Source organism: Triticum dicoccoides, chromosome 4B (assembly GCF_002162155.2).
Source record: "Triticum dicoccoides isolate Atlit2015 ecotype Zavitan chromosome 4B, WEW_v2.0, whole genome shotgun sequence".
NCBI lineage: Eukaryota > Viridiplantae > Streptophyta > Magnoliopsida > Poales > Poaceae > Triticum > Triticum dicoccoides.
The window spans coordinates 64,505,846-64,530,937 of record NC_041387.1 but is presented as its reverse complement, the minus strand read 5'-3'; the positions used below and the strand labels follow the sequence as shown (position 1 = coordinate 64,530,937).

The 25,092-nt window shown below is 49.9% G+C and overlaps 1 protein-coding gene and 1 long non-coding RNA gene across 2 annotated transcripts; both read left to right on the top strand.

The window, feature by feature from the left end:
• The first annotated feature begins 8,496 nt into the window (after positions 1-8,496).
• Positions 8,497-9,297, top strand: LOC119294367 (probable CCR4-associated factor 1 homolog 11). Its single transcript, XM_037572566.1, has one exon. The coding sequence runs from the start codon at positions 8,497-8,499 to the stop codon at positions 9,295-9,297; it is 801 nt and encodes a 266-aa protein (XP_037428463.1).
• Positions 9,298-20,089: 10,792 nt separating this feature from the next.
• On the top strand, positions 20,090-20,817 carry LOC119294371. Its single transcript, XR_005143415.1, has 3 exons — positions 20,090-20,248; positions 20,500-20,555; positions 20,700-20,817. It is a non-coding gene; the product is annotated as an uncharacterized LOC119294371 (long non-coding RNA).
• The last annotated feature ends 4,275 nt before the right edge of the window (positions 20,818-25,092 follow it).

Below are 25,092 nucleotides of genomic sequence, written 5' to 3'. Positions count from 1 at the left end.
ATTTTGCTTGTAGGAATGTTAACGGGTCGCCCTGAGGAGGAGATACCCTCATCTGCAAGCGATGTACTGCAAGACCTCTCACAACTGCACGACCGAGCTCGGCAGGTGATGCAGGGTGTTGCTCAGGCCTTGTGGCCGTCGAGCTTCCTGCCGAATGGCATGGGGGAGCTCGTAGATATGCTTCAAGGAGCACGGCGGCGCTTCCGATTGTGGAAGATGTCAGCTTGCCGGCAAGGTGCAAGAGAAGTCTAGGCTATGGTGAAGACGCGCTACACCAAGCTGGACACGAACCATATGGCCGAAGTAGGACCGGCGGGGCCCGATGGGCAAGAAATTCCCGTAAGTCTGGTATATGACCAGGTAGCGTTAGTCGCCCAGTATTCTCAACAGGATTGTAAGCTAGATAGCCTGTTGGATGGTATAGAGGAGGAATATAGTCAGTCCAAGTGACTGTGTAATTCAATGGACATGAGTAGTCCCTAGCCGGATTAAAATCATTTGTCATGGCGGACCTTTTCGCTTCAGCCCCCGGATCTTACAGTCCGGGGTGTGTCCGAATACCCACTTAGTTATACAAAACCGGGGTATGCGTGGAAACCAGGCGTAGGGGTCATAAGTGCTTGAATAGACAAGTACCCAACTAGTTATGTTATATTACATGGATAGTAAGAAACATCTTCCAGGAAGAATAGTTCCGTTAGGGGTTCCTTTCCCTGGGTACGCATGCGACAATGCACATGTTCGGACTGCGAGCAATGGCGCGGGATACAAGACTTCTGGGGATTTACGTTGTAATAAACAAATACATCTTTTGTTCACAGACCGAATATTCTCTTAAGGACGCTAGCTTTTGGCTTCACCCATTCTGAGGTACACATCCGAATGAACCGGCAGTAACAATCGTAGAGGTGCTCCCCTTATGCCCTAGCCGAATTAACGAGAACGTAGGGTATAAACACAAGAGCCAGGCAACCCAGCTTGGACACATCTTAAGTCATAGCGATGCATATAATGGTGAAGAAAAGGCACATATGGAAAAAGAAACGCATATGTGATGGGCAAAAAAGCCATTAGAGTAATTATTTTTAGCTTCCGTATAGGAAGCCCCCAGGTATTGCTTACACACCTAGTGCGGCCGGAGTGATATAGGAGTTCGCACTGTATTAAATACTTTGTATGAAGAGGGAAAAGGTCAAGAAAGGAAAAGGGATGGAGCATAATTAAAAGGGAGGGGGTAAGGAAACGAACACTGAGTTCGGCGCTAGGCGTAGAATCTCTGGAGTCTGGCCACGTTCCATGGGTTCGGCTTGAGTCTATTATCGGATGCATTACGTAAGCGGTACGCTACTCCGGTGAGAACTTTGTCAATGACGAAGGGACCTTCCCACTTGGGTTTGAGCTTGTCCTTCTTCTTCTCCGGTAGGCATAGAACGAGCTTGCCAATATTATAAGTTTTGGCCCGCACTTCTCTGCTTTGGTATCGCCGAGCCTGCTGTTGATAGAATGCGGAACGGGCTTTTGCGATGTCGCGCTCCTCCTCCAGGGCATCCAAGTTATCTTGTCGATCTAACTCGGCTTCCTTCTCTTCGTACATGCGTACGCGTGGCGAATCATGTATTATGTCGTAGGGTAATACTGCTTCCGCGCCGTACACCATGAAAAATGGTGTATATCCGGTGGTGTGATTCGGCGTGGTCCGCAGCCCCCAGAGTACGGAGTCAAGCTCTTCGACCCAGTGCGTGTCCGACTCAGTCAAGGATCGCACTAGTCTGGGTTTGATGCCGCTCATGATGAGACCGTTTGCCCGTTCAACCTGGTCGTTTGTTTGGGGATGGTAGACGGAGGTGCAGTCAAGCTTAATGCCCATTTTGCCACACCACGTTTTCACCTCATCGGCTGTGAAATTTGAGCCATTATCAGTGATGATGCTGTGGGGGACACCGTATCGGTGTACTACCCCGGATATGAAGTCTATTACTGGTCCGGATTCGGCCGTTTTGACTGGTTTGGCTTCTATCCATTTGGTGAACTTGTCCACCATGACCAATAAGTATTTTTCCTTATGGCTTCCCCCTTTAAGAGGTCCGACCATATCCATCCCCCAGACCACGAAGGGCCAAATTATGGGGATTGTTTGGAGAGCGGTAGGGGGCATATGACTCTGATTGGTGAAGAGCTGGCAACCGACGCAGTGTTGGACAAGGTCCTGTGCATCTGCTCGGGTTGTCGGCCAATAGAAGCCTGTACGGAAGGCCTTGCTGACTAGTGCTCGAGCCACGGCGTGGTGCCCGCCCAGTCCGGCATGGATTTCAGCCAAAAGCTGCCGCCCTTACTCTTCGGAGATGCACCTATGGAGCACTCCGGTCGCACTTTTCTTATAGAGTTCCCCTTCATGGACTTTGTAAGCTTTAGAATGTCGGACGATGCATCGTGCTTCACTTTGGTCTTCGGGGAGCTCCTGCATATTTAGGTAGGCCAAGAAAGGCTCAGTCCACGGGGCGATTACAGCCATGATTTTGTGGGCCGAAGATGTTATTTCGGTGGTAGAGCCTCCGATTATGTCTGATGGTTCGGAATCTGGGGGTGTTATCGGATTCGTGCTAGTATTGTCGGACTCCCCTTCCCATACTACGGATGGCTTGAACAACCTTTCCAGGAATATGTTAGGTGGGACAGGGTCGCGTTTAGCGCCGATGCGGGAGAGGACGTGCGCCGCTTGATTATTTTCTCGAGCCACATGGTGGAATTCGAGCCCCTTGAACCGAGCTGACATTTTGAGGACGGCATTACTGTAGGCTGCCATTTTCAGATCCTTGGCATCAAAGTCTCCGTTTATTTGCGATATTGCGAGGTTTGAATCCCCGCGCACTTCTAGGCGTTGGATGCCCATAGAGACTGCCATCCGAAGACCGTGCAACAGAGCCTCATATTTGGCTGCATTGTTGGAGTCTGTGTATAATATTTGGAGGACGTACTGGACCGTGTCTCCGGTGGGAGACTACACCTGCTCCCAATCTGGCCAGGATTTTAGAGCCGTTGAAGTGCATGATCCAGTTAGAGTACGCGTCGTACTCTTTAGGGAGTTCGGCTTCTGTCCATTCGGCGACAAAGTCAGCCAGTACTTGCGACTTGATGGCCCGCCGTGGTTTGTATGTTATGTAGAACGGAAGGAGCTCGATGGCCCATTTAGCAATCCGGCCCGTAGCGTCGCGGTTATTTATTACGTCATTGAGTGGTACTTCGGAGGCCACCGTAATCGAACACTCTTGAAAGTAGTGTCATAGCTTCCGGGATGCCATGAAGACCGCGTATGCTATTTTTTTGATAATGTGGGAATCGGGATTTGCATGGGGTGAGGACCGTGGATACGTAATAAACCGGCTTTTGGAGCGGGAATTTGTATCCGTCAACTTCTCGTTCGACGACGAGCACTGCGCTTGCAACTTGATGTGTTGCAGCTATGTACAGCAGCATTGGTTCACATAGATTTGGCGCTGTTAGGACTGGATTACTAGCCAATAAGGTCTTTATTTCATCGAGTCCGGCCGCGGCTGCATCCGTCCACACGAAGTGTTCGGTGCGCCGAAGAAGGTGATAAAGAGGTAATGCCTTTTCTCCTAATCTGGAGATAAAGCGGCTCAAAGCAGCTACGCATTCAGCTAGTTTCTGGATGTGCTTGAGGTCTGTTGGTATAGCCAACTACTACAGAGCTTGGATTTTTGCCGGATTCGCTTCAATTCCTCTATTGGAGACAATGAAGCCCAGCAGTTTCCCAGAGGGGACGCCGAAAACGCATTTTTCAGGGTTCAGCTTGATGTCGTACGTTCGGAGGTTATCAAACGTGAGCCTCAAGTCCTCTATTAGGGTTTCGACGTGTCTTGTTTTTATGACCAGGTCGTCCACATATGCCTCCACTATTTTGCCGATTTGCTTTTCCAGGCATGTTTGAACCATGCGTTGGTAGGTTGCGCCGGCATTCTTAAGCCCGAAAGGCATAGTGTTGAAGCAGAAAGGGCCATAAGGTGTTATGAAAGCTGTTGCAGCTTGGTCGGACTCTGCCATCTTTATTTGATGATATCCAGAGTATGCATCGAGGAAACACAATGAATCGTGTCCTGCTGTGGCGTCGATGATTTGATCGATGCGAGGGAGGGGAAAGGAGGGCAAGCCTTGTTGAGGTCTTTGAAGTCGACGCATAGGTGCCAGGATTTGTCCTTCTTTGGTACCATCACCAGACTTGCCAGCCAATCCGGATGCTTGATATCTCTAATGAATCCGGCCTCGAGTAGCTTGGCTAGCTCTTCCCCCATGGCTTGTCGTTTGGGCTCCGAAAACCGCCTTAGAGTCTGCTTGACAGGTTTGTATCCTTTCAGTATATTGAGGTTGTGTTCGGCCAATCTGTGTGGGATGCCCGGCATATCCGATGGGTGCCAGGTGAAAATGTCCCAATTCTCGCGTAAGAAGTCTCGCAGCGCGGCGTCCATTGCGGGGCTCAACTGAGTCCCGATGGAAGCTGTCTTCGTGGGGTCCGTTGGATGGACTTGGAATTTGACTATCTCCTCTGCGGGTTTGAATGAGGTGGACTTGGGTCGCTTGTCAAGTATCACGTCGTCCCTGTCCACGGTGGCACGCAGTGTTGTTAATTCTTCGGCTACTAGGGCTTCGGATAATGCTTCCAAGGCTAGTGTTGCAGTTTTATTTTCGGCGCGAAGTGCGACGTCCGGATCACTGGCTAGAGTGATGATTCCATTGGGTCCAGGAATTTTAAGCTTCATGTACCCGTAATGGGGTATAGCTTGGAAGCTTGTAAACGCGTCCCGCCCTAGAAGGGCGTGGTATCCGCTGCTGAAAGGAGCCACTTGGAATGTGATTTCTTCGGAGCTATAATTCTCGGGGGTGCCGAATACCACATCGAGTGTGATTTTTCCCGCACACCGTGCTTCCCGACTAGGGATAATCCCCCTGAAGGTTGTGTCGCTTTGTTCAATGCGGCTTTTATCAATTTCCATCTTGATGAGTGTTTCTTCATAGATCAAGTTTAATCCGCTTCCGCTGTCCATGAGTACTTTAGAGAGCTGAAAGCCGTCCACGATTGGGCTAAGGACCAGAGCGGCTGGTGCCCGAAAGGCATGGAGTTGAGGTTCGTCACTGGCATTGAAGGTTATAGCAGTGTCGTTCCACAGATTTATTTTTGCCACATGGCAGATTTCAGCGGAGCTTCGATGAGCTCGCTTGCGCCTGTTGTTTGAGGCGAAAGTCTCGAAGACTGTTAATACCGTATTATGTTCTTTAGCGGCATGTTGTTCTGCTTTATGGCTTACAAGGAGATCCTCGCCACTTTTTGCTACCTGCCGGAGTATCCAACATGCCCTAAGGCTATGGGTTGGTGTTGTGTCCGGAGTACTGTGGAGTTTGCATGGCCCATTGAGCCATTCTTCCAATACGGTTCCCCACCCCGGGGTGGGCTTTGGTTTCTTGGGGATTGGATCGGCTGACTTACGAGAGTTCGCCCGTTTAGTTCGGACAAAGGTTTTGGTGAGAGCCGGACTATCCCAAAATTCGGTTTGGGTTTTCCAGGCGCTTTCCATCGCATAGTACTTCTGTACTATGGTTGCCAAGTCAGCAAAGTGCACTACGTCACGGCGACTTATAGCATTAAGGATTCCTTTGTTCGTGCAGTTTTTGCAGAAAAGTGAGACTATGTCCTCCTCGCGATAGTCCTTGACCTTGTTTAGCACAAGGAGGAATCTGGCCCAGTAGCGATGTATTGTCTCCTAGGGCTCTTGCCTGATATGGGAGAGACGGTTTAAGTCTGAGTGAGCGAGCGTAGCTGAATTCGGATTCTGATCCGATCTAGCGCCCAGGGGCATGGGAGCTCCCGAGTTCAACAGCTCGGGATCCGAGGTGCTGCCCAATTTTTCTGGCCGAATACCCGATCCCAAGTCCGGGATCTGGGTCATGTCTTCCCTTGAGCGAGAGTCCGGCTGAGGGATCTCGGTGGTCCGGACATAATTAGTCCTCAAAATAGAGGGATAATCTGCATGTGGTTCCTCCACTACCGCTATCTCATGGGTGGGTGGCGGGGATTTAATGTCCCTTCGGTCGGGTTTAAGCCCGATCTGGTCATAGTCTGTAGCGACTCCCAGAGCGGCGATGCGATCCAAGAGCTTATTCAGGGAGGAGAGCCCTATCGGATCCATCTGTTCGGCGAGTTCTGAATTGATGCGAAGGTTATGCGTGACGACCCGAGAGGCCGTCGTCGGTGCGACAGCCGATGGGGCGGCCATGATGAAGCCGCCAAGTCGGAGAGTTTGGCCTACAGCCAGCGCTCCCCCAGAGGTAATGTTGTCCTTGACAACGATACGGGCCATCGAGCCTTGCAGCGACGACACAGAGGAACTCTCAATGAAAGCACCAATGTGGGTGTCAAAACCGGCGGATCTCGGGTAGGGGGTCCCGATCTGCGCGTCTTAGGCTGATGGAACAGGAAGCAAGGGACACAATGTTTACCCAGGTTCGGGCCCTCTTGATGGAGGTAAAACCCTACTTCCTGCTTGATTAATATTGACGATATGAGTAGTACAAGAGTAGATCTACCACGAGATCGTAGAGGCTAAACCCTAGAAGCTAGCCTATAATGATTATGATTGTAATTGTGATCGGCCTTCTAAGGACCAACCTCTCCGGTTTATATAGACACTGGAGAGGGCTAGGGTTTACACGGAGTCGGTTACAAGGAAGGAAATACAATATCCGGATCGCCAAGCTTGTCTTCCACGCAAAGGAGAGTCCCATCCGGACACGGGACGGAGTCTTGAGTCTTGTATCTTCACGCTCCAATAGTCTGGACGATGTATATAGTCCGGCTGTCCGGATACCCCCTAATCCAGGACTCCCTCAACGGCCTAGTGGAATAATGGGCCATTAATGGGTATAAAGTGATACACTGTTCATTACGGGCCAGTTTCACCACGGGTCGTTAATGGGCCAAGAGTTACAAAGGACCTCATATGGGCCGAAAGAAGTCATGGGCCACACATGAGCCGGAAGTTAAAATGGGCTGGAATCATATTGGACGGCCCAGATGACGCTACTGGGCCTAATTCGGATAGGGCGTAACGGGCCCTGGGTTATCGGGTTGTAAATGGCTATATGCGGACAGGCCGTTAACAGGCTTTCCGTGGGCCGGCCCGCCACCTTTTGACCAAGTCAAATGGGCCGACCTTTTCGCAGGAATGGGCTTCTGTTGGGCCGTGCCACGTGTCGACGTATCATAGGCGTCTTGGGTCCAACGAGTGGATGACATCTGTCCTAACGGTGAGCCGACACGTGCTTCCTCCAGCCAATGATGATTTTACACATGGAAAATTCCCATTGGTCGGGGCTGTTAACGGGTTATCGGATCCAAAACCCGACCCGATAGCTTAACGACGTTCCGTTACGGTGGATGTCACGTATCGGTCACCCTTGATGAAAGCACTTCTGTGACGCGCGATTTATCGTCATGGAAGTGGACACTTCCGTGATGATAATTTTGGTAATGTCATGGAACACTTCTACGACAGCACAGGTATGACTATCTTGATTCTGTCATAAAATCGTCATGGATGTACATGCATGATAAAAAAACGCGACCTAGTGTAACAAACAAATATCATCACGGAAGTGTATTTTTTTTTGTAGTGTGCTTCTTCTTCTTCTTCTTCTCTTCAAGCTGAGACTTTTGGTCTCAATTTTGCAACCATGTTGGCGGACATACTCAATGCTCAGGATCCTCACTTCTTCATGGATTGCTCAGTGCTAGCCTTGGCAGTAAAAGCGACGGACATTCACTTTGCTCCAGGTCCTTGGGACAACATGTCACTACTTGCTCGAATATAAAATAGTCTTTTTCTTTTCGTATCAAGCATCAAGGCTCGTCATTTTGCACGCCTGACTTTGAAAGTTTAAAATAGGCCTATACTATTCCCGTTGCTTATGTTTTGATGCATGTCTTTGTTCAATCAGGATAACCTTTTTTCCGTATCCAGTGTTGCTACCTCTCACGCTTGTCTCTGTAAAATGCTTCTAAGTTAATAAAAAATTTATGCTAAAAAATCCATGATTGGTGATAGGTGGTCTCCACTTTGTCGAGCGACCAAAAACAACTCCATGAAATTCTTTTTACGGGAGTACCGTACCACTTCACGACTACTGTAACGAGTTCTCATGACCCACGCTGCTTAGCTTCTCTGAATTGCAGCCGGTCCGTGTCGTCCCACCACCGCAATATCCTTCCTCGTCCGACTACGACTGCGACTCCACTCCCTCTCCTTCCATATAATGCCAACACACCACCCGCCTAGCTAACACCAACGCAGAGCTACAAGCTTCTCCGGTCGATCAGAGGCATCGATCGGCATGAACCCGGCCGCCGGTATGTTCCCAATGTTTCCGCCGCCACCTTTCCACTACGCGCTCCCCATGCAGCCCCCGCCGTACTTCTACCATGCACCCATGTCGCCGGTATGGCCGTCGTCCGCGGTCCCGGTGCGTTCCGTGTGGGCGTCCAACTTCAAGCATGAATCGGCCAACCTCCGCCACGTCGCCAGCAGAGCCCAGTACGTCGCCGTCAACGTGCACTACCCGGGCGTCGTCCACCACCCCAGCCAGGACCACAACGCCCTCACCGTGGAGGAGCGCTACGCCCTCGTGAAGGCCAACGTTGACGACCTTAAGCCGCTGCAGGTCGGCATCGCGCTCTACGACAGCGACGGCGGGTACCTCGACGCCTGGGAGTTCAACCTCCGCGACTTCCGCCCCCAGGCCGACCCGCACGACGAGAACTCCCTCGCGTACCTCGCCGGCCGCGGCCTCGACGTCGGCGCGCTCCGCGACCACGGCGTCAGCGCCGACATGCTAGACAAGAAGCTGTTTGAATCCGGCCTGGTCGGCGCTCGGCGTGGGCGGTCGCGGAGTTGGATCACGTACGCTGGGGCCTACCATGTCGCATACCTGCTCAAAATCGTCACCGGCGGCGCCCCGCTGCCGCGAGACGTGGCCGGGTTCAACGGCGCCGTGCGGCGTTACATCGGCGACCAGGTCTATGATGTGGCCACGATGGCGGCCGGCTGCCCGGCCATGCCACTGGGGTTGGAGCAGATCGCCGATTACCTCGGCTTCCATCCGCCGCTGGGGAGCCCTCGCCTCGCAGCTGCCGCCGGCGTGCGCGCGCTGCAGGTCTTCATGCGGCTGAAGTACGTAGAGCTCGGCGGCGACGTGCGAAAATACCGGGGTCTTCTTAAAGGCCTGCACTAGCTCCGAGAATTCGAAGCTCGTGCAAGGAAGACTGATGCTGACTTGCGTCCATGGTAACTCAATCTGATCAAGTCCGAAGTTTGAAGAATTCCGTTTAAAAAAAAGTCAAAAAAATAGTACTCCTTCCTATCGAAGAGAGTACTAAACCAGCGAACATGGATCGAATAGAGTACTACAGTTTTACAGTTCTATTAATATTAGATTTCAAGCATTAGATTTTAAAAAGAGTTCAAGCATTAGATTTCGGTAAAGTCCGAAAAACTCCGTTTCAGTGAAGTTTCATAGTTTTCTCAACAACAAAAAAGTTCAGGTAACAGGTAGCAAGGAAGTACAGAGAGTTCGGGGTGGCGTGGAGAGGTACCGACGTACAGGCATCCACTATGTCGATCTGTCGATAATTGGAAGTTCGTGCAAGGAAGACTGATGCCGACTTGCATCCATTGGTGGCTCCGATCAAGTTCTTGAAGTCTGAAGAATTATTAGTACTACACTTTTGAAGTTCAAGTATTAGACTTTGTTTTTTTTCAGTATAGCTTCATAGTAATGTTGCCCATGTAATCGCAAAAATTATGTTATGAAGTTATAGTATAAAGATACCCAGTTCCTTCTTTTTTTTTGCAACACTACCTAGCAATTCTATTGAAGAAATATCTTGTAAACTCTTTTGTTATCTTCTAGTATACAAGAAAAGTTGTTATGCAATTTGCTCGTCGCACTCTCGAAAAAATAGTAATGATGCCCAGATAGCCGAATCAAGTTATAAATGTATGCATCATATTTTTTCCAAGACACGTCACGCTAAGCTGCACCCTTCTACAGGAGAGAGGGAAATGAAATATCATTGCTAATTACTTTCTCGGTTCTCAATTAATCAACCTTCTAGTTATATTCTCAATTAACCGAAGCATGGCACCAGAGAATTCATGGTGGCACTTGAAGCATCCAGGAAAATATCTAGTGTTACCAGCGCTACAATGCTCCCATTTCAAAAAATATCAAATTTAAATGTGTCAAAAAAAATCTAAAAATATTTGTGGATGTCCACAAGACATGTATGTGTACAGCTCCTAAAATATTCAAGTCAAAATTCGACATCCATAAAGAGAAACGGAAAGACAAATCCGGCATGGATAGCGTTGAGTTTTTATTTTTGTCCTTTCTGTATTTCAAATGCTGGATTTATCGTTTTTGCATCTCTTTCTGTATTTCGAATTTTGATCTGAATTTTTTTATAGGTTGTAGACATGTCTTGTGAACATCCTCACAAAAAATTGGATTTTTTTGACACACTTAGATTTGATTTTTATTTTTTTCAAAGTGGGAGCATGTTAGTGTTGCATCACCTGATACTTCCCCTAAAGCACCCACCCCAGATCGTCTGCTTCTTTCTGCACGCATGTGCTAATTCTTGCGATTGAGCTCTCATGAAATTACTACCAAATCAGAATTATCTCGTCATCCGTTGGTTTGAATTTTTATTCCATTTCGGTTGTTTTCAGTAGGTAGCCTGTTGCATCACACTTACAAATGGAAGAGAGCTGGAAGTGTGTAATTTCATTACATCTTGTTGACCTTTTTTAAACCAAACACATTCTAGATTGTAGCATTGCCAGTGTGGTGCTCGCCATAAGTAAAATGCACATGGAACTTGCACAATAAAGTTGTGTTCACACCAACCGAAAAGGCTTCACCAATACATCAAATTAACCTCTCAAGCCCCAGCCCAGCCCATTCATACATTCTTAAGAAGTTGCTCCCCATTATAGGTATTCTCTTAACATGCAAAGGGTCCAACAAAGCCTGCCATGTCATCAGATACCAACCAATCACAAATCGTGTGTTGTCTTTCCCCTGGTCACCGAAGGGACGGATCTTTAGCCTTCCAGCTACGTACTAAAACGCACACGCAATACTACTTCCGGGGGAGTACAAACCGAAGCACCACCACAGCCCAACCTTATCTACTACTCATATATCTAGGAGGAAAAAACTTTTCCTCTCGAAACCTAAAAACCCTTGGGCAATTAGGGTTTCGGGGTGGACTTGACGGCGGCCGCCGGACCTAATCGGCGGGCCGCTCCAGAATTCCGACGAAGGATGGCAACGCCGCCCTCAAGCGCAAGTAGAGGGGCGGACCCCGACTCTCCTCGGTTGGCCCGGGCGAAACTGGAAGAGGAACTTGGGAAGCTAGGGATCACCGACGAGGAGGCAACACCTCTTGTGATCGATGATGCTGACGAAGGGAAGCCGCAGAAGCGGCTACTGGCAGGGAAGGTGCTCCATCGTCATCTACTACATATCCAGACTATACGCAACGCACTTCGGCCAGTGTGGGGAAACCCTAGGGGTCTGCAGTTCAGATCCATGGGAGAGAATACCTTTGTGGCAGAGTTCGAGACCCAGAGAGATCGCGATCGCATCTGGGCGGGCTCGCCGTGGCATGTTAGTAAGCATGCAGTAATCCTTGCTGATTTCGAGGATCATATGAGGCCTGATGAGGTCACTTTTGACCGTCTACACATGTGGGTTAGGATCCCAAATTTGCCCTATAATCTGAGAGATGATTCTTGGGGGCGCCTGATAGCTCAGCAGATCGATAAAAACGCTACATCAGTCCACTTTGATCATATTGGAGGTTTTCTGCGAGCAAGAGTGTCAATTGATGTTAATAAACCTCTCCGGAGGTGGATCTTGATCAACTTGGCCAAGAGAAAGAAAGAGGAACTATATGATATCCAGTATGAACAAGTGCCCCACTTCTGCTTCTCTTGTGGCCGCTTGGGACACAGCGATCCATACTGCCCAGCACCTGGTCCTCGAGACAAAAACGGAGATCTCATGTTCGGACCAAAGCTGAGAGCACCTGACGATAAGTGGAAAACTGCATCGGGCGAGCACCAGAACAAAGAGGAAAAGTCCGGACCCAGCAGCAGGAGAGAATCCAAGAACTCAAGTAATGTGGGAGAAACTGCAGAGGTAAACTCTCCGGTAAAAAACCGGGTTAATGCTAAACGGAAAGATGTACCGAAGCAGGTCTACCGCAGAGTTGAAACCCCTCTACTCCTTACTGCCGATGAACACCACCACAGTGAACTCCCAGACGGGGCAGAGGGACGTGGTGGGGATGAGGAAGGGGATGAGCTCAGGGGTTTGGAGAGAGAACCCAAGAAAAAGATACCAACACCAGAGAACTCGACAGCAGCTGCGGAGCAGCGCTGCCCATCCCAATGAGTGTTATCAGTTGGAACTGCCGGGGGCTTGGGAACCCCGAGGCAGTTCATGAGCTTCGCAGCGTAGTGAAGCAAGAAGGGCCTACCTTACTCTTTGTCATGGAAACAAAGATAAGGGCAGCAAGGGTGGAAAATCTGAAGTTAACTTTGGGTTTTGAGGGTTGTTTTGCAGTAAACAGTGTTGGTTTAAGCGTTGGCATTGGCTTGTTTTGGTCAAGAGATGTCTCAGTTGAACTTAAAAACTTTAGTACCGGCCACATCGATGCAGTGGTGCGGAAGAAAGATCAAAACTCTTTCGAGTGGAGATTCACAGGGTTTTATGGTGCTCCAAGACTCGAAGACAGGAAACACAGCTGGCGTTTCCTTCGTACTTTGCACGCCATCCCCCACAATGCATGGTTATGCATGGGTGATTTCAACGAAACGCTCTATGGAGAAGAACACTTTAGTCGCGCACCTCGGCCAGAGGGGCAGATGAGGGCGTTTCGGGAAGCTATCGACGAGTGTGAGCTCCAAGATCTCGGCTGGACTGGGGTGCCATTTACTTGGGACAACCGTCAGGCGGGTGGAGCCAATGTCAAAGCGTGAATTGATCGGGCCTTCGCAAACGAGGCATTCAGGCAACAATTCGGGCATACTGCAGTTCATCACATCAGCGCAGTCGAGTCAGATCACTGCTTTGTGCGCATGGAATATAGGGAGCAGCGCGGTGACGCAATGTGTAGGGGTGGCCGACCCTTCCGGTACGAAAATGTGTGGCAGACGCATTTGGACTATGAGAGAGTTGTGGCTGAATACTGGCTAGGCCAGCAACGCACACCTAACCTACAAGGAGTGCTGAACTCTTTGAGTGCCATGCAACAGAAACTTGAACCATGGGGTAAGAAAGAAGTTGGCAGCCTAGCGAGGATAGTTCGAAAGCTACAGCAAAAGTTGGATAAACTTCGGAGGCAGTCAGTTGGACGAGGCCCTTCGGAAGAGGAGAAAAGCACGGTGGCCAAATTACGTGAAGCTCTTCGCCGGGAGGAAATCTGGCTTCGCCAACACTCGCGTGTGCTCTAGCTACGCGACGGGGATCGTAACTCGGGCTACTTTCAAGCGCAAGCGAAACAGAGACAGAGAACTAACATGATATCTGGGCTGTGAAGACCGGATGGAACAGTTTGCGCTAATGAAGAGGAGGATTAGGTGGAGATAATGAATTTCTACCAGAATTTGTATGCATCGCAGGGGCCTTCGGACGCCAGCGAGCTGTTATCATATGTCCCAGAGCGTGTCACACCCGCCACGAACGGTGCATTGAATAAAACCTTCGAATTAGGCGAAGTGCGCACGGCTCTCTTTCAGATGTCACCATCGAAAGCACCAGGGGTCGATGGATTCACGGCAGGTTTCTTTCAAAAGCACTGGAAACTTCTTGGAGAAGATGTAACATTTGCAGTTCTGAATTTTTTGAACGGAGGAGAACTACCGTTGGGCCTGAATGACACGTCAATCATGTTAATTCCCAAGGTACGGAATCTGCAGTCAATTTCTCAGTATCGTCCAATCTCCCTATGCCCTATCCTGTACAAACTAGCGATGAAGGTTATCACCAACAGACTTCGGGAATTCATGGATGAGATTGTTAGTGAAGAACAAAGTGCATTCATCCTCGGGCGACTGATCACAGATAACGTCCTTGTGGCGTTCGAGAGCATTCACACAATGCGATGGAGGAAGAAGGGGAAGAACTATGCATGCGCTGTCAAACTTGATATGATGAAAGCGTATAATTGTGTTGAGTGGAGCTACTTGGAAGCTATCTTGCTCAAGTTTGGCTTCGCGGCAAATTTTGTTAGACTGGTCATGAAGTGTGTGACTTCCGTTCGGTTCTCAGTTCGGGTAAATGGGAAGCTATCACCTTATTTTGATCCATCCAGGGGCCTGCGTCAAGGATGCCCCATGTCACCCTTCATTTTTCTTTTATGTGCAGAAGGTTTCTCTTGTCTTCTTAAACATTATGGTGCTATTGACAGAGGCATAAGAGCGAATCTTCGGGCACCTTGGGTAAACCATCTGCTTTTCGCAGATGACAGTCTCATTTTCATGAAGGCCGACTCCTGTAGTGCGGCAAGATTGAACAGTATATTGCGCATCTATGGTGCGGCTTCGGGACAGAGAGTTAACAGAGAAAAGAGTGCAATTTTCTTTAGCCCGAATACAACACATGGATGCGGGCAAGCTATCAAAAACATACTGGATGTCCATGTCAAGGTATTCAGCGAGAGATACTTGGGGTTCCCAACCGCAGTGGGTAAAATCACCAGCGGCACCTTTGATCATATAGGGGAAAGATCCAGAAGTAAAATGCAAGGCTGGTCAGAAAGACTCTTTGTGTGTGCTGGGCGGGAAACTTTGCTAAAATCCATCATTCAGGCTATCCCAACATTCAGTATGAGTGTCTTTCTGTTAACCAAAAAGGTATGCAAGAGTTTGACGTTTTGCATGGCCAAGTATTGGTGGAGTAGTTCAATTGATAAGTGGTCTATGCATTGGATTTCTTGGAAGGAACTGACAACACCAAAAATGTAAGGGTGGCATGGGTTTTCGAGATCTCCACCTTTTCAACATAGCACTATTGGGTAAACAAGTATGGCGCTTGATTATGAATCCGGATACTCTATGTGCGAGAGTACTTAAGGGAAGGTACTTCCCCGACACAGACTTCATGCACGCTTCAACTCCAGGTTCATCCTCCGCCACCTGGAGGGCCATCATAGCGGGCAGGGAGGCCTTGATCACGGAGCTCATCAAACGTGTGGGAGACGGCACGACAATCTCAATATGGGATGACCGGTGGATACCATCTACACACACTATGACTCCACTGTTTCGTCCACCCGCAACAAACGTCGCATTGGTAAGCGACCTAATTGACACGGACAACTGGACTTGGCAGCGGGAGCTTATCCGTGAAAACTTCATCACTCCGGATGCAGAAGCAATCTTGAACATTCCACTACGCGCAGGAGGAGGGGATGATTTCTTGGCATGGGCACATGAAATATCAGGCAACTACACCGTTAAGTCGGTGTACCGAGCTCTAGTTACTCGTAACGAGCTTCAGGCTCTAGAGGAAGGGCAGGCTACCGGACCTTCAACAGATAAACAACGGATGTGGAATGACCTCTAGAAATTGAATGTTTTGCCCAAGGTGCGTGTGTTCTTTTGGCGAGTGCTGCGAGGTATATTACCAAATGAAAGCACGCACATGCACCGGCACATCCGACAACAAAATCTATGCAAGATTTGTCTGGCTTCGCAGGAAAACCTATTGCATGCACTCTTTGAGTGCTCACATGCGAGACAGTTGTGGGAAGAGGCGCAGCAACTCTTCGACTTCAAGCTATCGCGGCTCCATCCTGTGACCTGGGCCGAAGACATCATTTGTGATGACCGCTTTGCTTCCAAGGACCGAGCAGTGACCGTTTCGGTCATGTGGTCCATTTGGCCTCGAGGAACAGATTGACACATGGTGAGGATCAGCTCGATCCGGCAAGCTCTGTACGACGCACTCGAGAGGCGTTATCTCTTCTTGAGGTGCCGCGGCAACTAGCACTGATCATGCCTGGGCATGGGTGGCGGCCGCCCGACGAGGGTTTCATCACCATCAACACTGATGCGGCAATCAAACGAGAAGATGGCAAAGGAGGAGCAGGGGGCGTTGCCCGATCCTCTTGCTCATTTCTGGGTGCGTGGAGCAAGCCATACCCCGGAGTTACGGATCCCTTCATTGCAGAGGCGATGGCAGTGCGCGACGAAGTTATCTTCGCATGTCTGAGGGGTTTTTCACACGTCATTGTGGAGACAGACTGCTCGAAGGTCGCCAACCTCTGGATCACTCGCCACGGCTCTCGATCGGTCGTGGCACCTATTCTGTTAGAAATTGGAGAGCTCTCAGGTAGTTTCACTTTTTTGATATTCGCCATATTGTAAGATCGGGCTAACAGTCCTGCTCATATTTGTGCCAAGCAAGCTTGCACAATTGACGTGACCGAAAGCTGGATCGAAAGTACTCCCACTGATCGGTAGTCTCTTGGCAGACTGCCCAGCGAACGCTTTTAAATAATAAATCTCTCACTATTTCCTCGGCAAAAAAAATACTACTCCTATATCTAACAGAGAAAAAAAATCTCCAGGTCGTGTCTATCGTCTCTTCCCCTCCCAATCTTTCCCCATGCCAGTGGTTAGAGCCAGAGGAGCTCCATCACGACCTTGCTGTTCTCCGAGCCCTCCTCGCGCCGGTGGACTAGCACGCAGGTGGTGAGAGCGGAGGAGCTCCCTCACGTCGTGGCTCTGCTCTGGGTCATCCTCGCACCGGCGGCCTCGGACGAATCAGAGATGGCCATCTCGGCACAGCCCGGGTTCCAGCGGGATGGGTCACTGGCCTGCTCCCGTGGCCCCGCCTCCTCTCTGCCGCCATCAACGCCCGCAAGAGATGGAGTTGCCTGATGCAATCATTCCCGCCATGTCCCTGCAAGCCATCACCGCGCAACTGATTCCTGCTCGTGTAGGCGGCCTCGGATGCACCTAATGGAGTTAATTGCACAAAAGTACCACAATTGGGGCATTGGAAACAGATTGGTACCAAGATTGATAATTTTTACATGTCAGTACCAAGATAGGGGCGAGCCGTTGCAAAAAAGACTAAAAGTGTGTTTTATACGTATTGAAGGTGTATCTGACCGGCAGGGCCCGCCCGTCAGGTGCCGACGTGGCATGTTTTTTGCAGAAAACCCCCTTACGTTGTATGCAATCACAAAAATGCCCAAATTTTTTTCCCGGGAAAAAGGCTCCATGAGAGGCATTCTTTTTTGTTCGCAATTTGTTGTATGCAATCACAAAAATGCCCAATTTTTTGCGGGAAAAAGGCTCCATGAGAGGCATTCTTTTTTGTTCGCAATTTTCCACCACCGAATTTGGACTGGTTTGAAATTTTCCTCACGTCGTGGCTCTGCTCTGGGTCATCCTCGCACCGGCGGCCTCGGACGAATCAGAGACGGCCATCTCGGCACAGCCCGGGTTCCAGCGGGATGGGTCACTAGCCTGCTCCCGCGGCCCCGCCTCCTCTCTGCCGCCATCAACGCCCGCAAGAGATGGAGTTGCCTGATGCAATCATTCCCGCCATGTCCCTGCAAGCCATCACCGCGCAACTGATTCCTGCTCGTGCAGGCGGCCTTGGATGCACCTAATGAAGTTAATTGCACAAAAATACCACAATTGGGGCATTGGAAGCAGATTGGTATCAAGATTGGTAATTTTTACATGTCAGTACCAAGATAGGGGCGAGCCGTTGCAAAAAAGACTAAAAGTGTGTTTTATACGTATTGACGGTGTATCTGACCGGCAGGGCCCGCCCGTCAGGTGCCGACGTGGCATGTTTTTTGCAGAAAACCCCCTTACGTTGTATGCAATCACAAAAATGCCCAATTTTTTTCCCGGGAAAAAGGCTCCATGAGAGGCATTTTTTTTTGTTCGCAATTCGTTGTATGCAATCACAAAAATGCCCAATTTTTTTGCGGGAAAAAGGCTCCATGAGAGGCATTCTTTTTTGTTCGCAATTTTCCACCACCGAATCTGGACTGGTTTGAAATTTTCCGGCACTTGAACAAATAAATAAAAGAAACAGAAAATTAGGCGAGGAATCGAACCTGCGACCTACAGCACGGGCGCCACGCGCTTACCACCACGCCACAGCGCAGCTCGCGTTTGAACACAGGCGTTCCATTTCTTATACAATCTCTGAAGCGCTGGGCCGGCATTTTTTTTCGATTCGCACTTCACTGCCGCTTGTGTTGGGCTCGTTCGTTACCCCGGTTACTATTCGTTTCATTTCTCTTATGCTTTTAAAATGCACGGTAAACTTTTTGTAATTTATGGTGAACATTTTCTAAATTTGTTATAAAAGTTTTAATGCATTTCTTATAAAAGTTGAACAGTTTTAATGCATTTCTAAAATTTATTAGACTACACAATTTTTTTAATACAGGTTGTCAACTTTTTCTTTACAAATGATTAACATTTTCTCCATTATAATAAACATTGAACATATTTTAAATGCAAATCGAAGATTTTTGTAATATATCTTGAAGTTTTTCTTAAGATATGATGAACATTTTACATAATGCGCGGTGAACATTTTCTTGATACACGATGAGTTTCAAGAACTTTTTGCCCCGGTTTCTTAATCATTCTTGCAATCAATGCATTAAAAGTTGAACATATAATTTTAAATGCATTAAATTTTAGAAACATGGCGCAGAACATGTATTAAAAATAATTGTGTAATCATAATAAATTTTAGAAATGTATTAAAACTTTTCAACTTTTATTAAAATAATCAAGTGATTCTGGAAATGCAAATTGACTTTACACAATAAGTTTTAATACATACTGAACATTTTGTGAAATACAAAAATTTCACCATGTATTAAGGAAATATTCGCCATAACAATCTTGAAACTCACCGTGTATTAATAAAATGTCACCATAAATTACAAAAAAAGTTACCACAAATTAAGTAAAATGTTCCTTATCTTAAGAAAATTGAACAACCTATAGTACAAAAATGTTCAATTTGCATTTCAAATATGTTCAACGGATATTACCAAAGTTTATTATATTAATAAAATGTTCACCGTTTGTAAAGAAAGGTTCATCGTGCATTGAAAAATGTTCACTATAAGCAGAAAAAGTGTTCAGCGTATATTAAAAAAATTGTTCACCGCGCATTCTAAAAGCATAAGAGAAATGAAACGAATAGGGGCAGCGAACGAGCCCAACACAAGCGGCATTGAAGTGCGAATCGAAAAAAATTGCAGGCCTCGGTGGGCCGGCCCAGCGCTTCAGACATGGTATAAGAAAGGAGACGCCTGCCTTCAAACGCGAGCTTGGCTGTGGCGTGGTGGTTAGCGCGTGGCGCCCCTGCACTGCAGGTCGCAAGTTCGATTCCCGCCTCGCCTGATTTTCTGTTTCTTTTATTTATTTGTTTAAGTGGCGGAAAATTTCAAACCAGTCCAGATTCGGTGGTGAAAAATTGCGAACAAAAAAGAATGCCTCTCATCGAGCCTTTTCCCGCAAAAAGTTTGGGCATTTTTGTGATTACATATAACGTAAGGGGGTTTTCTGCAAAAAACATGTCACGTCAGCACCTGACGGGCGGGCCCTGCCGGTCAGATACACCGTCAATACGTATAAAACGCACTTTTAGTCCTTTTTGCAACGGCTCACCCCTATCTTGTGTGATTACATACAACGTAAGGGGGTTTTCTGCAAAAAACATGTCACGTCAGCACCTGACGGGCGGGCCCTGCCGGTCAGATACACCGTCAATACGTATAAACGCACTTTTAGTCCTTTTTGCAATGGCTCACCCCTATCTTGATACTGACACGTAAAAATTATCAATCTTGTTACCAATCTACTTTCAATGCCTCAATTATGATACTTCTGTACAATTAACTCCACCTAATGTGATCATCCCCAGGCACCGGATTGAGTATGTGCGCCCGACCCTCCTCTGCTTCGGGCCCTCCCTGTGCCGGCCGCCCTTGCCTTCACGCAACTGTGCCTAAGGACATGATTCGAAGTTTTAGCTGCAGGTGGCTTACCCTGATGGATACCATTAGGAACTTCTCCACCGCCAGCCACATCATCCTTTGAAGTCGTCCGGATGACTGGTGAGTCCCACCTCACCTTTTAGTTTAGATTTGGGTTCCACACCATGATTTACATGTCAGCATATGATGGGAAATGAGCATGACGTGCTAATTGGTCTCTTCCTTCGTTATATTGTTTTAGTTTTATTCATACAAGTGAATATCCAATCTCAGCAGACCCAATTCAAGAATAAGTAGTTGCCCTTCAAAGACCAGGTACGCCACACTTGGCCTCACTACTAAACTCGGCCTTTTTGCTTTTTATTTTCCAGTTGTTGTTCAACCTTTGCAAATGATGAGAGGAAGACAAGGAGAATGATGCAATATTGTAAGTCGCATCCCTATTTTTCATTTATTTACCTTTATGCTTGACTCCCTTTTTCTTGGTTTAATGCACGATATGTTTGCAGTATCTAATTATAGTTTAGGGTAGAATATGTATTAATCCTGTTTTTTCTTATGGAAATGGCAGGAGCATTGCCAATGCATCTACTTATTGGACGTGGACTGTCATATTCTCATCGGCATATCAAATATATTTCTTTATAGCAACGCCATGGATTTCCTATCATGTTTAGCTTCACTCCAACGCAAGCTACACCCCCACCTCTCTCTCATGGAATTTTTACAAAACACTATCTGTAGATTATGTGAATTGCATGATGTATTGCTCTCGTGCATAGGCACGTATATATAATGTACAAAGGTGGGCCACGGACCTCAACTATACAAGGAACTAGGAGGCGGGCCCAATACACAATATGCACATAACATATATACTCAACACCCCCCCGCAGTCGAAGCGGCACCGCGGCTGACGCAAAGACTGGACCGGAACTCCTCAAATGACGCCGTAGGCAAGCCCTTGGTCATGATATCTGCAAATTGTTGGGAAGTAGGAACGTGTAAAACACGAATATGGCCAAGGGCCACCTGTTCCCGAACAAAGTGAATATCCAACTCAATATGCTTGGTCCGTCGATGATGCACCGGGTTAGCGGAGAGGTAGACCGCCGAGACGTTGTCGCAGTAGACCACCGTGGCACGGTCAACAGGGCAAGAGAGCTCCTGAAGCAGCTGGCGAAGCCACGAACACTCGGCGACGGTGTTGGCCACCGCACGATACTCAGCCTCAGCACTGGAACGAGAGACCGTAGGCTGCCGCTTGGACGACCACGAGATGAGTGAGGATCCAAGGTAGACACAATAGCCCGAAGTGGAGCGACGAGTGTCAGGGCAGCCCGCCCAGTCTGCATCGGAGTAGGCGGTGAGGGCGGTGTCGGCGGGGGCGTGAAGCGTGACGCCAAGATCCATAGTGCCACAGATATAGCGAATAATCCACTTGACGGCAGCCCAATGAACGTCGCGAGGAGCATGCATATGAAGACACACCTGCTGCACGGCATACTGGATCTCCGGTCGAGTCAGAGTGAGGTACTGGAGAGCACCAACGATAGACCGATAGAAAGCAGCATCCGAAGCAGGAGAACCATCTGTGGCAGAAAGCTTGGCCTTCGTATCAACAGGTGTGGCGGCGGGCTTGCAGTTAAGCATGCCGGCGCGCTCGAGGAGCTCATGAGCGTACTTCCGCTGATGAAGGAAGAAGCCATCCGGACGGCGCACCACCTCGACACCGAGGAAGTAGTGCAAAGGACCCAAGTCCTTGATGGCGAACTCGGCGCGAAGACGAGCCGTGAGCTGACTGAGGAGACCAGCTGTACATGCCGTCAGGATGATGTCGTCGACATAGAGCAGCAAGTAGGCCGTGTTAGAGCCCTGATGATAGACAAAGAGCGAGGCGTCCGAGCTGGTAGAGCGGAACCCAAGCTGGTGGAGAAACGCCGCGATGCGCTGGTACCAAGCGCGCGGAGCCTGCTTGAGTCCGTACAGGGACCACGAAAGCAGGCACACGTGGTCGGGAAGCGCCGGGTCAACAAACCCAGTGGGCTGCTGGCAGAAGACCTGCTCCTCGAGGTGACCATGGAGGAAGGCGTTAGAGACGTCCATCTGGTGCACCGGCCAAGCACGGGAGACCGCAAGGTGGAGAACCGTGCGTATCGTGCCGGGTTTGACGACTGGAGCGAAGGTGTCGGTGAAGTCGATGCCAGCACGCTGTCGGAAGCCACGAACGACCCATCGCACTTTGTAGCGATCAAGGGTACCATCAGGACGGAGCTTGTGTTTAAAGACCCACTTCCCGGTAATCACGTTGGCGTGCCGGGGACGGGGAACAAGCTGCCACGTCCGGTTGCGCAACAGGGCGTCAAACTCCTCTTGCATCGCAGCCATCCAGAGCGGGTCACGAAGAGCGGCTCGAATGGAGGACGGCAACGGCGACAGCTCAGAGGTGGACGCCGCATGGACGTAGTCATCCGTGGCGTAGCGCGAGCTCGGGCGAAAAACGCCCGTACGGGCGCGGGTGACCGGACCGGCCACAGGCGCCGACGGGGCCTGGGGCGCCGAGGGGCCGCAGGGGCCGCGGGCACCGGGTGCGCCGGGGGGGCCGCGGGCGCCAACATCGGGGGCGCCAATATCGGGGGCGCCGGGGGGCGCAGGCACCGAGGGCACCGCGGGCGCCAACGTTGGGGGTGCCGGGGGCACCACGGGGGCCGCGAGCGCTGGGGGCGCCAGCGCCGCGGCTGTAGGAGGCGTCGCATGCGGAGGGCGCGCTTCAAAGCCAGGCGGCGGGCCAAGAGAGGCGCGCGAGCGCCCTGGGAGAGGCATCGAGGAGCCCGCGTCACCAGTGGCGGGAGGAGCAGCCGGGGGTACCTGGTGAAACGGAAACACATGCTCATCAAAGTAAACGTGCCGGGAAGTGAACACACGGTGGGAGATAGAATCGTAGCACCGATATCCCTTGGAGTTGGAGGGGTACCCGATGAAGATGCAAGCGACAGATCAAGGTGCAAGCTTGTGAGAAGCAGTGTCAGCAGTGCTGGAATAGCAAAGGCACCCAAAAATACGCAAGCCATCATAAGATGGGGGCGTACCAAAGAGAAGATGGTGAGGTGCGTAGTTCCACCATGGGCGGCAGGGTCTAATGTTAAGGAGAAGTGATGCAGTGGCGAGTGCGTCCGGCCAGAAACGAGGCGGCACGTTAGCATGAAACAGGAGCGTCCGAACGCAGTCGTTCAGAGTGCGAAGGACGCGTTCGGCTCGACCGTTCTGCTGTGAAGTATACGGGCATGTGAGACGAAAAACTGTGCCGTGATGCGACAGAAAAGTGCGGAAAGCAAGGTTGTCAAACTCTTTTCCATTGTCAGTCTGAAGAGCAAGGATGGGACGCCCAAAGTGCGTGCGGACATAGGAGTAAAAAGCTGTCAAGATAGAGAGTGCATCCGACTTTCTGCGCAAAGGAAAAGTCCACACATAGTGAGAATAATCATCAAGAATGACCAGATAATATAAATAGCCCGAGTTACTAGGAACCGGAGAGGTCCACACATCACTATGAATCAACTGAAAAGGAAAAAAAGCAATGGTGGTGGAATTATTAAATGGCAGGCGAACGTGTTTGCCGACTCGACAGGCATGACAAGTGTGATCCTCGATCTTATTGCAAGTGAAACTGAAACTCCTAAGAATATGACGAAGTGTGACGGGGTTGGGGTGACCTAAGCGAGTGTGCCAGAGATCAACTCCAGCGGAGAGAGCGACCGGTGCGGTGGTGGTGGATGAGGGCGAATGCACCGGATATAGCTCGTCGGGGCTGTCACATCGGTGAAGTACCATCCTGGTTCGAGCGTCCTTGACACTAAAACCAAACTCGTCAAATTCAACAGTGACAGGGTTTTCACGAGTGAAATAACGAACGGAGATAAGATTCTTAATAAAATGAGGAGACACAAGTATGTTAGACAAAGATAAAGGCATAAAAGTAGAATGAAAATAAGTGTGCCCAACATGTGTGATAGGAAGTGTGGAACCGTCGCTGACAATGATGCGGCGGTCGGTGGAGACAGGAGTGAAGGAGGCAAGATTACCAAGATGAGCAAATATGTGAGCCGTAACACCAGTGTCCATGTACCAATCACCACCTCCAGTGTAGTTATTCGGCGTAGGAGCGGCATGCAGCCCGGTGAGGAGCACCGGGTCCCAGGGCGCCGGCGGCAGGGTCGGTGAGGGAGACGGAGGCGACATTGGGAAACCGTAATCGCCGCTTAGCTGCGGCGGTGGGTACTCTCCATACGACTGCGGAGCCGTGTAGTATGCATGAAGTGCGGGAGGATCGTACGGTGTGGATAGTAGCCCCGGCGGCAATTGCGGTGCCCGGTAGGCCGGATGATCCACCGAAAAAATCTGCTGGCCCGCTGACGACCCCCACCAATACCCGGAAGACCCGTACATGGGCGAAGCTCCGTACGCACCGTGAGTGGGAACGGGCGCGTGGGGACCGGAGGGCGCCAGCGGCGGGGCGATGACAGATTGGCTAAAGAGCGCCGGCGGCGGAGCCGCGACAGAGGGCGCCGGCGGCGGGACGGCAGTAGCGGCGGCGGACGGTCCGGTGGACGCCATTGCTGACGACGTGCCTTGCTGCATGGCGAGTGACGAAGCGTATGGCCCCGTGGGCGACGCGCCTGGTTGCATCGCGGGCTGCATGGCGCCGTACACGTAGCCATGCATGGCACTGTATAAAGCTGTAGGCGCTGCTGGCCCCGCGGACGACGCGCCGTATGGCCCTGCTGGCGACGCGTCTTGCTGCATGGCGGGTGACGAGCAGTATAGCGGGCGAGGCGAAGCTAGCAAGCGGGCGACGCGATGCTACACGAAGGACTAAGCAATCGGATCTCAAAGAACGAGTTGATTTGTGGAATTGCTCACGTACTAGAAGTACTGATATGGTTTGACTGGGTCTTCACGTGGAG

Bases quoted from the DNA above. Each gene is read 5' to 3' on its own strand.
- LOC119294367 (XM_037572566.1), top strand. From the start codon at position 8,497: ATGTCGCCGGTATGGCCGTCGTCCGCGGTCCCGGTGCGTTCCGTGTGG.